Below are 15,007 nucleotides of genomic sequence, written 5' to 3' on the forward strand. Positions count from 1 at the left end.
AATTGTTTTTCCTAAAACATTTCCACTCAGTTTTTTTGGAGGCACAGGAAGTTGGTAGCATTATCTTTGAATGGAAGTTGTATAGTTTTTTTGCATCTACACCGCACAAGGCTGTAGTCTGCCTTTCCCACCAAGTTCAATCACTCTAGCCTAGGCTGCTCAAGTGTTTTCTGTGGACACGTTCTCTCTTCAAGAAAAATCTAATCAGTCCTTCACCCCATCACCTCTGTCCCTAATTCTATGGCACATTTTGCTCAAAGGAAGCCTCAATGGACTCCTGACACGAAATCAGTCTAACCGCTTGATCCAATGTTGCAGCGAAATAGCTCATCGAGTTAGGCACTTGCTACTGAAAACTATACAGGTTACAAGTTTTCATTTCAGCAGATCCACCTGTGATGTTCATCTAACAATGCTGATAAATACTGTACCATTAAAATGTAACACCTGTTTACATGACTTCAAAAACTGGCATAAGACTTTATATAAAGTATACTTTATTATTGTAATCGCCTGGCAAATGATTGTATCATTTTATGAACAAAAACCTTACGAGATCTTGGACTATAGCTAGAATACTGGATGCATTTACTAACCACAGAGAAAAGAGCTATGGACTCCATTCTTTTTATCTTTGTGTTAGGTCACAACATTGTAAACGTATTTCAACAAAAGGCACAACTAAAGAATAGGCCAGACGATCCTGATAGGTAAAGACTCTCTCAACATTGATTGGTAGATTTTGAAGGGTGACTCTGAAATTGCTGATGTCACTATAACATTTATCAGTGCCTGCTTGGTAGAAAAGGATGTCCCTCTTCTACACCATTGTGAAGAGTCTAGTCACTTTACATAGCACAAAAAGCATATTTAAGAGTTGTAGGTGCCCACTTCAGTACAGCCATTTATGGAGAGTGTCAGCATTTCTAATATATGGCTCCATTAATCTCTCTCCATCCACTCTCATTACAATAAATAAACTACCCAATCTCTAATGCCATCAGAAGATGGCTGCCTTTTCTTGATTGACTTAAAGCATCCTTACCTTCTGTCAGAACGCTGTGTTTTCTCATAGGTGTCCCTGTAAGTTCTTACAGTGTCAGATCCACATCATAGTAAGATCCTTAAGATGCCGAAGAGGCTCAATGGCTATATTCCTCAAAGATCTCCCACCCCGCTCTGTGTGACAGCATTTGAGTGAGGTTCGCACCCGAGAAGGAGGGCACTTTTTCTATTTTAAATGCTTAATTGTGATACTTTGCAGATCTGGATTAACCTAGCATCCTTACACTTTTTATGGATTTGTTCAAGCTGGACCTGGTGATGGACTCCGATGTCAGCCCCTGCTTGGCAAGTGAAAGGGAAAAAAAGACCTGTGATAAAGTCATCATATGTTTCCCTCCCTAGTACCTGGCCGTCGACATCATGCTTACAATTTGTGCTGTAATATTGTACTTCCATGCAGCGGCATTTGGAACCCACTTTACGCATACCTTCTTGCACCTGTCACCATTTAAGCTCCTGAAAGATCTTCTATCATTTTAGGCATAAAAACCGAAAAATCAATCCAGTATTCAGACTTCTTGTATGAACTTTGAAAGTATTGCTTAACTTGCAGAACCCAAACCCTTCCATTATAATATCGGCCATTGACGTTTATATTTTTCTTTCTTCTTTTGTAGGCATTTTTATAGGCCTCCCCCTTCACCTTAAAAGACAGTTCTAGGAGTGAGCACAGTACATTATGACAAAAAAGCCTGTACAGTGTCTTAAAAAGGGAGGGGTGAGAGGAAAAGCTTGGGAATGGCTCCAATCATTCCTAACAGATCGAACCTTTCAGGTCGCTCAGGGCCAGTTCAGGTCCAAAGAAGTAAAACTCAATCAGGGAGTGCCACAAGACTCCAGTCTCAGCCCCACCCTATTTAATCTATATGTGGCCCCAGTAGGAGGAATTACAGACACATATGGGGTTGAGATAGTGTCATATGCAGACGATACGCAACTGATTGCGACTCTTACGCAACCAGAGGAGCAATGCGCTAACAACTTCGCGTCCTGCATGCAGAAGGAGGCACTGTGGATGGCGGAAAACTGCCTACGCCTTAAAGGAAATAAGACGGAGGTATTGATTGTAGGTAAATCTCCATCAGTGTGGACCTCAGCCTGGTGGCCGGAAGAACTGGGTGAACTACCCACACCGAGTAATCTAGTAAAAAACTTAGGGGTCTGGCTAGACAAAAACCTATCGTTCGACCACCAAACCAAACAAGTGGCAGGCACCTGTTTTGGGATATTGCGGGTCCTTAGGAAAACGCTGGACCTTATGCCCATACCGGTACGCCAGACCCTGGTCCATACCCTTATAACATCTAGGCTGGACTATGAAAATGCACTGTATCTAGGGGCCAGCGTAAAAAGCCTCTCAAGACTACAACGAATACAGAGTGCAGCGGCCTGCTTGATCCTACAACTACCCAGAAGAGCATCATCGAAAAAAGCACTGAAAACCCTTCACTGGCTCCTGATTAGGGAACGGGTGACTTTCAAAGCCCTATGTGTAGGACATCGCATCCTTCATGGTAAAGGCCCAAGATATCTATATGGGCTTTTGAAACGATACGAGCCCACCCGCCAGCTTAGATCATGCGGCACTGGGCAAGTACAGGTCCCGAAGGTCAAAACAGCCAGAATGGGTGGAAAATCTTTTAGAGTTATGACCGCTAGGATATGGAACCAGCTGCCAGAAAAACTGCGTCTGGAGCCCTCTGAGTCTAACTTTCGAAGAGACCTGAAAACAGTCCTCTTCCCCAAAGACTAAGACTGGTTAACGACCCTTCACCCTTCACGCAATCATGCCATGAACTCCTGGAAACAACTGTAGCAATGAGCGCGGGGACACACTTGCTAGTGTAACCATGCGTTTTACAAAATACAAATAAATAAATAAATAAAAACCTAATCAACATATCGTAGCTAAAACAGGCTCGCATCAGAGTAAAGTTCGGCGTGACCAGCAGACCTTCACGTTGTGTGATGTAGGTATTCTCTGGGGCTGTTTGAAAACCGAGTGGTGCAGCCGAGTATTTATTTTCTTAGGATGTCCAGCCGGTGCCAAGTGTCGCCAGTTTGACAACTTAAAACTTAGTGTTCTTCTGTACAGTAAACGTTTTTAAAAAAGGGCCAGTGGAAGGACAACAAATGTGCTAATGGGAATAGTGTTGAGGGAGACCGTGTGGCCATTGGTTTCTTGGACGTCTGACAAAGACATATCTATGTAAAAGAACTCTGGATTCAACCAGGTAAACACAGGACACAGACAAGCGAGTAGCAACTCACAGTGCACCATGGAAGCTGTGCCATGGGTCCCAGTGAGTCAATGCACTGTGCTCCAAGGGGCAGAAACAGACAGGCAAATATTCGTTCAGGCAGACAGGCAGGTAGCAGTTCACAAGCTACATGAAGGTTTACCTAGGTGCAGGAAACAGAAAAGAATGTATGAGGAGGAGGAGAAAGTGATGTGCAAAATAATTTTGATTGGAGCAGTTAGACATGTGAAACCTCAGGGAGGTTGACTAAGCATGTGAATCTAGGGCTTGAAATGGTGCAATAAACTCAAAGACCAGAGGCTACCATCAGAAGTAAGAGCCAGATCTCGGGAATGACACCAGGGTTCGATAGGAATGGACAGACCGTTAAAGAGATCTGGAGCAGCGTCATTTTGGCTCCACCCTTACACATCACAAATACACAATATATACATGCATTTAGCTCTACATATTCAGTGTGTCCTTACTTCATTAATGGAAAGTGTTGCATTTGAATTATGAAATTAAGTCCATTACTTGTAGAAATAAAGATTCATATATACTGTGTGCCTTAATCCTATTAAATGAATTGTAGTCTTTAGAGATTTTATTAAACCATCCTTACACTATTAACATGTATTTACTTTATAAACAAGAACAATTGCACTAATGTTTAGGCATTGGTATTCATAATGTAGTTCTTAGTTACACTTCTATTCGTGCATTCACACATATTAATGTGCACCATTGAATAAGATGCTCGACTTAACTAGGCCTGTATTTCTTTCTGCATGAAAACTGTTGTCCCTTTCTGTTTGCGTGTCTTTTCCTCGTATGTGCATTCACATAGTTTGTTGGTTTGAGAATAGATGTAACTGTAGTAGCGATAAAGAGCCTGAGAAGAAGACCCTGACATAGAACATAGAGTGTCAACTCTATTCAGTAATGTTGCGAGGAGTTACAGATAGCCAAGGGCGATGTTCTTCCCTGGTTTGTTCTGGAAGAATCTATTAATGTTGCAGCTCACACCGTGAGAATGGTAGGGACAATGGAGCCCCTGGTGGTTGATGTTGGCCACTTTTCCTTTGGACTTTGAGAGGCACAGACCTCTATGCTTACCCTTCTGATTTCCTTGATGAGTGTGACTTAGACTAACACTTGTTTCCCTATCCTAAGAAAACCTTTGACCGGGCCTCCGAAATGGAGGCCTTCCCACAACCTTCTGTATTTTTTTTCCTTCCATATTTTCTGACTTTTTTAGATCCTTTTTAGATTTAACCACCCTCATTCATTTTAGACTCTAAATTAATTGACTTATGTTTAAAAGAGAAGGTAGAAGACTCTTTTCTGAACATCAGATTGTACTGTTAAATCTTTGTATTGTTGTGTCTGAACTTCTTGTTTGTCTCATACTGTTGCGCCAGAACTTCTTTAGGAGGGTTGGCTATCCATTTACAGCACAGTATTGAGATTAATTTACATTAACCTGACTGCTAACTTGTAATAAAACTCCTTGACCTTATTTAGTGATTCCTCGTTCTTATTGTGTAGCCAATAGAGTTGCACTGTTTATTTGTCTTTGACCAATTGCCAACTCCCTTCACCTCTCAGTCGTAGATAAAGACAAGACAGGAACACAAACATAGCTGTTTAGTTGTAAATAAGGAGGAAGCTCTTAAGTGAAAATGAGAATATGTTTATTGTGCTTAAGAAACAAAGATTTTAAATCTTTATGGAAGTTGCTGAACGTGGATTCAGCAAGTCATGAAAGTCCAAGAGGTGCAGTAATACCTCCAGAAAGATGGACTCTTCACTTCAGCATAATTCTCGATAGAGGCTAGCGGAAGAAGTGTATGGGGACAGGACCGGCTTTAGATCGGTGCTACTGGTGCGGCTGCATGGGCGCTGACTTTGAGAGGGGTCACTATCCTCAGGGGAGGCACTGTGTTTAGCAATAACATACGATTTAAAATCACCTGCTTCATAGTTCCTTGCTGGTCCTTCTTTCAGGCAGCAATAAAAATGTCACACTAACTTGTGATTAATGTTCCTGCTAGATAGAGGGATCAGAGGTTTGTCTTTTGGCAGTTTTGACTCATCTAAGGTAGCTCAGAGGGTTAATATACCTGCTGCACAGAACAGATCTGTATTTTATGTGGATAGCTGAGTGGATTAGTGGAGCCAGCCTTTACCAGCTCTGTTCAATAAATTAAATGTGTTTGAGAGATGACAGGCCCTCAGGAATTCGAGGAGGAGGTCATGGGTTTAAAAAGATGGTCGCACCGGGCGCCACCAGCTCTAAAGCCGGCCCTGTATGGGGAAGTTGAGGAAGGGTTCTACCCTTCATGGCTTGTCTAGACCATGCAGCAACTATCTACTATTCTAAATCTCTTAAAATGTCTTTCCAATAACAGTGTTCTGATTGCAACAACAATTTGCGGGTATTCCAAAGGTCTGTGCAGCAGTACAGGAACAGTTAAGACTTCGGTGTTGTGAAATGCTAACATACTTACAGTTAAAATATTTTTGTGCCCTGATGATGAGGGTCCACGTGGATTACATTAGGGTACTCTGTTGGCCCAGAATAAAGGATTCCCTGATCTGTTTTGTAATATTCTTTAACATGATAACGTGACTACAATCTTGTCGTTTTCTTTCACTGATGTGTCTCCCCTGCATAAAGCGACCTGTATTTGCCATAATGTTCTCATTCTTTTTCATCTTCAGGTAATAGAAACAAGAAATGTGGAAGCACCCTATTTCTTGCCTGAAATAATTTTCCGAGACAAATCCAGGTATGTGGGTGGTGTAGTTGCCATAACTCTACTTGTGCTAAGTTTTGCGAGAAATGAGTCATTTATAGAAACTGTATCAGTGGATAAATATTTAGAGGGTTTAATTAGTTATCCAATTAGAAGGATTCATGACATGCTAAATGGGAGTGTAATGGACTTTGAAGGTAAACATAGACGTGTACTGATTAAGACAGGCTTGATTTTGACACGTACTATATTACTGTCACAAATGATAAATCTACAGCTGTACACTAAGAACTGGTTTAACAGCTCCCACATCTAATTTTAGAAATAGAAATTGTTGTGCATGGTTTTCATGCACCTGAAAACTGTCCTCTCTTCAGTGATCTACCAGAGTGTTCGAGTATTGAAAAAGTGCAGTGCATTTCATTGGTGACATCCCTGTTGACAGTCCAAGATAGACAAGAGGCTACACCCAATGTGGCTAAGTTCAGTGGTCTAGCTGGTGGGCTGGTCGTCCTAGGACTGTCGCTGGTGTCCTGGTTGCCAGAAGACCAGGGACTGGCAAATTGCTAGTAAGAGGAGACGGCGCTGCCAGGATCAAGTCCAAGATAGACAAGAGGCTACACCCAATGTGGCTAAGTTCACTGGTCCAGCTGGTGTGCTGGTCACCCAAGGACTGTCGCTGGTGTCCTGGTTGCCAGAAGACCAGGGACTGACAAATTGTTGCAAGAGGAGACGGCGCTGCCAGGATCACCGAAGGCTGCCTCTATGTCCTTTTTGGTGTTTAGCCAAAGAGATGAGTATACAGATAGACTCAAGGATGTTGTCAGCCCACATGAGCTGTTGAAAAGAACAGACACGAAAGCATTTGGAAAGGAGACGATTGAGGTTAGTTTGAGCGTGTAGTGATGCTATTAAAATCGCAGTACTATCATCAAAACAGGACAGAATCCTGTGTGCTAATACATCTTGATCATGACTGTTTTTGTGTAGTTAGTGATAGCAAGACTTGATCTTTCTGAAGAATGTAATCGAAATCATAGTCTGAGTGCAAGTTGAAAGACTTCAAGTAGTTTGAAAAACATGTTTACAATCTGTAATTATATATTTTATATTCTGTGTGGCGAATCTTAGCTTTGACTCTAGCTTGCTATTTTTGTATGTGCTAAAAATGCTAATGTAGACAGGCTCCTTCTCCTGACACTATTAGACTGACAGGAGATGGTGGGTATCAGTGAAAAGTGTCAGGCTACATTTTTTCTTGGAATAGTGTTTAAGGTTAAGAAAATAGGTTAGCATAACTTTCCCTTTGTTTTGTAGAAAAAAGGAAACTATAGCCTTAAGAAGCAAAATATTTCTGGGTCAGTTGACTAGTTTTTTCTCTACATTTCAATTTTTCAGTGAGCAAGGGGCAATGTCCCCTCCTTAAACTAAATGGATTAAAACTTGTACAGACTGTCACAAACAGATGTCTGTGACAGATGCGCACAAGGCAGGTCTCTGGTGTTTGGGTTCGGGCCACAACGCCAAGTTGTGCAAGGAATTTGCCCTTCTAAATCTGAAGGAGTTCCAAGTACGTGAAGCCAAGCTATATGTAATTGAACACCGAAATAATTCTCAAAAGTCCTGCTCAAGGTTGATGGTGCAGATTCATTCTGACTCTCAGTGCATTTCCCACAAGTCTTTGTTGTTGTCCAAGTCTTCAGGTAAGTCGTAAGGCTCTTCTGGTGAATAGAGCCATAGAGGGTGTGTCCGCCTCGAAAATAGGGACTGGATGTTATTCCTGTTATTTCCTAGCATCTAAAAGGATGGAGTCCATCTTCCTATTTTAGATCTTCACCCTTTCAACTTCTTCCTGAGAAAGGACTAATTAAAGATGCTAATGCTAGCACAGGTTGTGTCTGCCCTGGATTCAGGAGACACCTAGTTCCATGTTTCCGTCCTACAGGCCCACAGACACTATTTGCAGTCCAGGGTAGTTGTTAAAAATGGGATTTCTGGTTGGCTGGGACATGCGCCTACACCAGGCAGAAACCACCACTCTAGTCAGGGCAAGGGAGTTACACACTGAAGATAACCCCTGCTCACCCCTTTGGTAGCTTGGCAGAGCAGCCAGGCTTATCTCAGAGGCAATGTGTAAAGCGTATTTTGCAACACACACACAGCAGCGACACTCTAGGCACACTACAAAAGAAACTCCACACAAGGTTATATAAAAATAGCCTTTTTATTATCCATAAAACACATTAGAATGCAATATCATAAATATACACTGTGCCACCTGGCACTACGTATCTCTTTACAGGGATTATATACATCACAGGGCCAATCAAGCCACTGTCATAATCAGTGCACAAATAACCGTTAGGGAGGACAACCAGCACTTACTGGTAAGAGTGCACTTACCAGAAAGCATGAGGCATGAACCATGGGATAATAATCAGCATTGCCCAGTACACATATACATCCTCAACATAAGGCACCACAGTAAAAACTTGCAGTAGACATTAGGCATAAACCGAATCCCTGTGAATCCCCTTGTATGAGACAACATGACATCAGGGTGCAATGCACACGAATTGCTAGGGTACAAATTACCATCACATCGCTGTACCCATGGTGCCAAATCCTGGCAACGTAATATCCAGAAACCTACTCACATCAGGTCATAGCATCTAGGAAAGACCAGCATCTGCTGACCAGGACTGCATAACAACAGTTAGAGAGGCCTCTGCGCTCCTATGACAATACCTAATGTTCTTCCCCTAGGCTTCTCACAGATAGCAACTAACAAATCCGGGGACCCTACTGGGCTTCCCCGGAATGCCATTCGAAAATGCCCCCAACATTATGTAGGAGTGCAGCTGCCCACTATCATGCGACTTAGTTGCAGCAAGTTGGGGAATGCGTGAATGTATGGCATGGGGGCCTCTGTCGAGGTCGCGCCCCGGCCTAACCACACAAAGAATGGCCCTGGTGCCCAGCGCACCGAATGCGGGCGGGGGATGCAACATGCACTAGGTAAAGCTCCCGCTACTCCTCTCACTTGCCTGGGGCACCTCCTTTGAGCGGGAGCACCCAAGCGACCTCCTTCTGGTTCAGCCGGACCGGACGGCTCTCTTCTCAGCATTTTCCTTCTAGGTGAGGTCGGCAACTGGCCCACTTTCCTCCTGTTTCTCCAGGGCTGATTTCACGGGACCAGGGAGGCTCTTCTGTCGCCCCACGCCTCTGGCAGCTTACCCTGTGCTGCAGAACCTTCCTCGCTGGGGATGTGGGGCTTGCCTCTCTTCACGGAGTGAAGTCTCTGTCGTCCGGGTTCTTCCCTGCTTAACCACTCACTGCAGTTGGCCCCGTCCACAACCAGGCTTCAAGTTTGCCTGACTTCCGGTGGCTGCAGGAGCTTTCCCTTCGATGGCCTCATTTCATGTTATGATTGCTCTCTGCACCCGCCGTGGGACACTTCAAAGAGAGCCCACGTCAGGGGTTCAAATGCACAGGTCACCGAAGTCCTCAAGCACTCCCCATGCTGCTCTGGGCACAATGCCCCCACCTAGGCACTTCAAGGCAACAGAAGCAGAGCGCTCACTACGGGCTGGCTAGATGGTGCACTGACCCGCCCTCCGGCCGCTGCCGTTTTCCTCAAGAAACTCAGCGCTTCTGGGGTACAGGCACAGCAATCCACACGCTGGACTGCAGTATGAGCCCACACCTGAGGCTCAGGTAAATGAACTCCAGTGCACCCAGGCCAGGTTCTGGGCCACGAGCCCCACGAGAACCGAGCACCCAGATCTGTCCAGACCAGGGGCATAGCAGCACTCCTGGAAGAGTGCTAAGGGACAGCCAGGCAGGCCAGCATAATGGGCTTCAGGACAGAGGTGCTGTCCTTCCCTCAGTCCCCCAGAATAGTCCAGACCCCAGGCGCTTCCTCCTGGCAGTCCCACGCAGTGTCGTCTTCAGTTCCAAGCAAACTCACAGCCTCAATACTTATACCAGCTAGGTCTTTGTTGTCCCCCTGCCACAGGGTCCTGCACCTGGCCCAAACCAGTTCTGGGGGCACTCACACCTTTCTCTAAAGGTGCACCACCACCCTCTTTGTCAGTGTAGGCTCTGGCCCCAGACACACCACAGGGGGGCGGTGCCAGCATTGTGGAAGGCAGGCACAGTCCCATTCAGTCCTAGGTACTACTCCTCCCACCACTCCAAATGCATATTGGCCTATTCAGCCTAGTGCTAACTCACCCAGCCCCTGTCACTCCAGAGCAAGACATGCAATACTGATCAGGCAGGCACAAAGACACATAGCACACAGAAATGCCCACTTCTAAAAGTGGCATTTCTAAAATAGTGATAATAAATCTGCAAACACCATTCCGCAGCATTTATTACCACTATTCCAAACATACCAAATTTGACCACTCTACTCCTCTCAGATCAGGCATTACCACTGAAGCACATATAAGGGAATCCCCAATGCATTACAATGAGAGGGCAGCCTCACAGCAGTGAGACACCAAAATGGCTGTTTGTCACTACCAGCACATGCCACACAGTTAAGGCACATGTCCTACCTTTTACCCACAATGCACCCTGCTCATAGAGCTAGCCCAAGGCCTACCTTAGGGGTGACTGATATGTAGAAAAAGGGTAGTCCCAGATGTGGCACTCACTTAATGTGCCACGTCACAGTGGCAGTAAACTGCGTGCGCAGGCCCTGCAATGGCAGAGGCCTGAGACAGGTTTGAAAGGCTACTTTGGTCTGTGGCCCAATCAGTGCTGCAAGCCCACCAGTAGCATTTAATGTACTGGCCCTGGGTATCTGAGATACCACTTTACTAGGGACTGACAGGTGAATTAAATATGACAAACCGGTGTAGACCAATCTTACCATGTATACCACAGAGAGCACACACACTTTACACTGGACACCAGTGCTAAAGTGCGCAGAGTCCTAAAACCACCAACACCAAGTCAGACAAACAGGTCAGGGATGACCCTGCAAAAAGGGCCAAGTCCAACAGTAGCCCAGGAGCATTTTCAGTTTACTGTGCTCACATTCGGCCTCACTAGTCTCTCTCTGGAGTCCACAAAAGTGATGGCAGTGGTAGCGCATTCTTCGGAGGTCGGGGATACCAGTCTTCCCCTACCTTGATTACCAGCTATTTAAGGTGGTCTCATAACAGTCTGTCACAGACTACCTCCATGCGAAGGTAAATCTTCTGGTATCATTGGGGTTCACTAGCAAAGTGCCGAAGTGACACCTGACTCCTTCACAGAGGCTCCAGTTTTTTTAGTCATTCTGATTATGGTACATTTTTGGGGCCTTCCCTTTGGATCAACGAGTCCAGAACATTAAGGCTATAATGCCGATGCTTCAACCTCAGTCCTGGGTCTTGGTGAGAGTGCCTCTAAGACTTTGTGGCCTATTAGCTTCCTACACAAGGCTCATGGACCATGCGAGATGGCATGTTGCAGGCTTTGCAGTGGTATCTGAAGTCTCAGTGGGCCCAGCAGCTAGAAAATCTGTTAGATTCCATCCACGTTTTGGAGAAGACTGCAAAAGGTCTGGCTGCTCGACCAGGCACAGTTGGACCAGCGGCATATCCCTGTTGCTGGTGAAAGACATATCACTTTTGGGTTGGTGAGATCATCTGGGAGAGGTGGACATCAGACGACTCTAGTCTCCGACAGAGCTCTAACTTCACATCAACCTCTTGGAGTTGCGAGCCATTTGCTTGTGGTTGAAATCCTTATTACCTTCCATGAAAGGAAGACTGTTACAGTTTCTCAGAGGAACACACCACCGCCATTTGGTATTGCAACAAGCAGATTTGCGGGTGGGGTCCTGAGTCGTGTGCTAGGAGGCTCTGCGCCTCTGGAACTGGTCGAATCGTCAGCGCAGTTCTCTGGTCCTGCACCACCTGGTGGGATCTTTAAACACCAGAGTTGGCTATCTCGGCAACACCTAGTGGATCACAAATGGCAGGTACAACCAGCGGTGGTGCAGGGCATCTTACAGTAATTTGGAGAACCCTGGCTCGATCTTTTTGCCAGCCCCCAAAACCATACAGCATCAACAATTTTGTACACTGGAGTTCCCAAGAGGTCTCGCTCTCATAGAGCCATTCTGACTAAAGTGGAACTCTGGACTCCTGTATGCCTTTCTGTTCCATGCCTCTCCTGTTTGTTATCTTAGCGGCTCTGAATTGGGCCTGGAGAGTGAAGTATCCAGTACTCCTAGACATGAGCATCTGCCCTCGAACAAGCGGCTGCTTCTGGAGGGTCTTTTGGCACAGCAACCGGGCAGGGTCTTGGATCTGGGCTTGAGCAACCTTCACTTCCTTGGATGGAGATTGGACAGTGGATAATTCCAATTAATCTCCCTCATGAGGTTGTTGATGTAAGCTTGACAGCTAGATGCCTTTTGCAAAGCCATTGTACACCAGGCACTGAAACAAATTTGGCCCAGTGAGGACTTGCACTGGGCACTGATAAAGGCGTTTTGTAGTCTCTTTCGACTTTTTGATGTTTGCCAGAGCAGCTTTCATTGTTCAAATCACCTATTACGATGAGTTTTCTTAAAGGATTGCAACACTTGTTCCTGCCAAAGTCCTTTGTGATGCCAGAGTGGGTCTTGAATTTGGTTCTTACTTTTCACATTTTCACGCATTTGAGCCTGTACTCAGTTGTTCACTGTGCCTCTTTACTCTGAAATTGGTAGTTCTGGTTGGGATAATGTCAATTTGTTGCCTCCCTGAGATGCAGGCACTCTTGGTTCAGCCACTTAATGCCACATTTATTCCAGAAAAATTGGTATTGAGAATTTGAGATGTATTTCTGCCAAAAGAAGTAACGTCTTTCTATGTTGGGCAGGCTGTCATCCTCCTGGCATTCTTTGCTCTTCTTAATCCCTAGAATGCATAGGAGACACTACATAGACCCCTCTGAGAGAGTCCACTGCGTAAAGGGAGCCTCTCGCAACAGCGATAGGGAAGTGATACCACTTCCCCTGGGATCACAGCTTACCAGACTTTGGACGTTGCTTTGACTCGTCTACCGGTTTTTGGCCCTGTCGCCCTTCCCCCTCCTCTTTCCAAGCAGTTTCTCTCACCCTACCCTCCTCTTTCCAGCCTTCATTATATGTCTACTTCCCCTGCTCCTACCCCCTTCCCCTGAATCTCTCCCCTTGCCTGCTTTTCCCCTTACGTATTTGTGCTTATTGTTTATCTCGACCTTACAAGTTACTATGTTGCCATGCTCTAATAACTGTGTAACCTTTGTAACGATGTAACCTGTAACTATGATTTGATACTCATGTAAAGCACTCTGATACCTCTGGGTCTAGCCAGCGCTATATAAAATCTATAAAATAAATTAACTGTATTCCAAAAAAACCCTCATGATCAGTCCAGATCCACTGGGTTTCTCAGGGCAAGGTATTCCAGAAAGGAACCATCTCTAGGTGCATAGTGACCTGGATTAAAATCGGCTACCCACTAGCTAAGAAGGAGCCCCAAAAGAGTTATGGCCTCATTCTACTCATAACTTAGGGATCCAAAAGAGGATTCAATCGTAATCCTCTGCTCGTCAACGCCCTATCAGTAGTACAAGGGTACGAACACAATAATAATACTAACAAACCAGATCACAAGATGTGAAGAACCAGTAACGTGAGTCACCCCTGGTGTAGGATTCCCATCAACAGTCTTGTAATGATCAATATTATCATTTGGAAGTCCTTATCGGGTATTATGTCTCTAGATCATTGAGACCGGCATACCCCGATAACCAGATGCGGGGTAGCGACCCACAATCACTTGGTACTGCCACATAGTGTTGATGTGATGGGAAGTGCAGTGTAAACAAAACAAAAGTAAGTGGTGATCTGTGGGATGCATAGCCAGAAGTCAAGTAGCCAGAGCTCACAGGTGACTGTGCCTCCCCCTGACTCAGTCACAGCCGGAGATACCGACGGACAGGTAGGATTACCTGTGTTGCTAGCCTATCACTAGAGGGTTGCATTGTGCTAGACATATGTGGTATATAAGAAACTGCGCAGTGAGCAGGTTCTGTTTAGCCGATAGTGGACAGGGAGGTGGATAGAGGTTGTGTGTGAACCTGTAGATGGGTGTTAATTAGCTCCATGTACAGAACACTGTGGACTACGTAGTTTTATACATTGCCAGAGCAGCATCTTGTCTGGGCTTCTGGTCTTTGTTTTTTACGCAGTTGGTTTTGGTATTGTAGAGCGGGGTCTCATATATCCTGAGCCAGGTCCAGGAAGAGGTGAGGTCCACTCCCCGGACACTCTGGGTGAGTAAGCAAGCATTTACATTCTTTGTGAAACAATTTAATATGTTTTCTGCAGACCAGTGTAGCGGATTGTGATTTTCCTGTATGTTTGTCCTCCCTAAACAGTAAATACTCAACCAGGTTCCGAAGAGGGGATGTGACACAGTCGAAGGAACATTATATCCTTTACTGGTTTTCACTTGTGTGTTTTTTTCTTATTTTTCACACTTTATTCACAATCTATGCAGTAGTATCACTTGAGAACAGAGACCCTGACGAAAGCCGAAGGCGTTATCCCTTAGTGGCTGAAACATGTTGGTCTCCTCGCAGCTATTTGTTTGGACTGCGATTACGATGTTATACTGTTCTGGTTTTTATTAAGGAAGGGGCCAACAATTATTAAAGTTTTCTGGGTTGAGTTCCCTATCCTTTTTTAAGATCACCACTTACTTTTGTTTTGTTTACACTGCACTTCCCATCACATCAACACTATGTGGCAGTACCAAGTGATTGTGGGTCGCTACCCCGCATCTGGTTATCGGGGTATGCCGGTCTCAATGATCTAGAGACATAATACCCGATAAGGACTTCCAAATGATAATATTGATCATTACAAGACTGTTGATGGGAATCCTACACCAGGGGTGACTCACG

At 45.0% G+C, this 15,007-nt stretch overlaps 1 protein-coding gene across 5 annotated transcripts in view; it reads left to right on the top strand.

Annotated features, from left to right (window-relative positions):
- The window catches only part of EFR3A (EFR3 homolog A), a 1,108,455-nt gene that overhangs the window by 877,270 nt on the left and 216,178 nt on the right, over window positions 1-15,007 (top strand). For all 5 annotated transcript variants that reach the window (XM_086966224.1, XM_086966228.1, XM_086966225.1 and 2 more), the window contains one exon: window positions 6,033-6,100. In XM_086966224.1, coding sequence (XP_086822350.1) covers window positions 6,033-6,100 — 68 coding nt within the window. The remainder of the gene's footprint in view (window positions 1-6,032; window positions 6,101-15,007) is intronic.

The sequence above is a fragment of the Lissotriton vulgaris genome, chromosome 4_1 (assembly GCF_964263255.1).
Source record: "Lissotriton vulgaris chromosome 4_1, aLisVul1.2, whole genome shotgun sequence".
NCBI lineage: Eukaryota > Metazoa > Chordata > Amphibia > Caudata > Salamandridae > Lissotriton > Lissotriton vulgaris.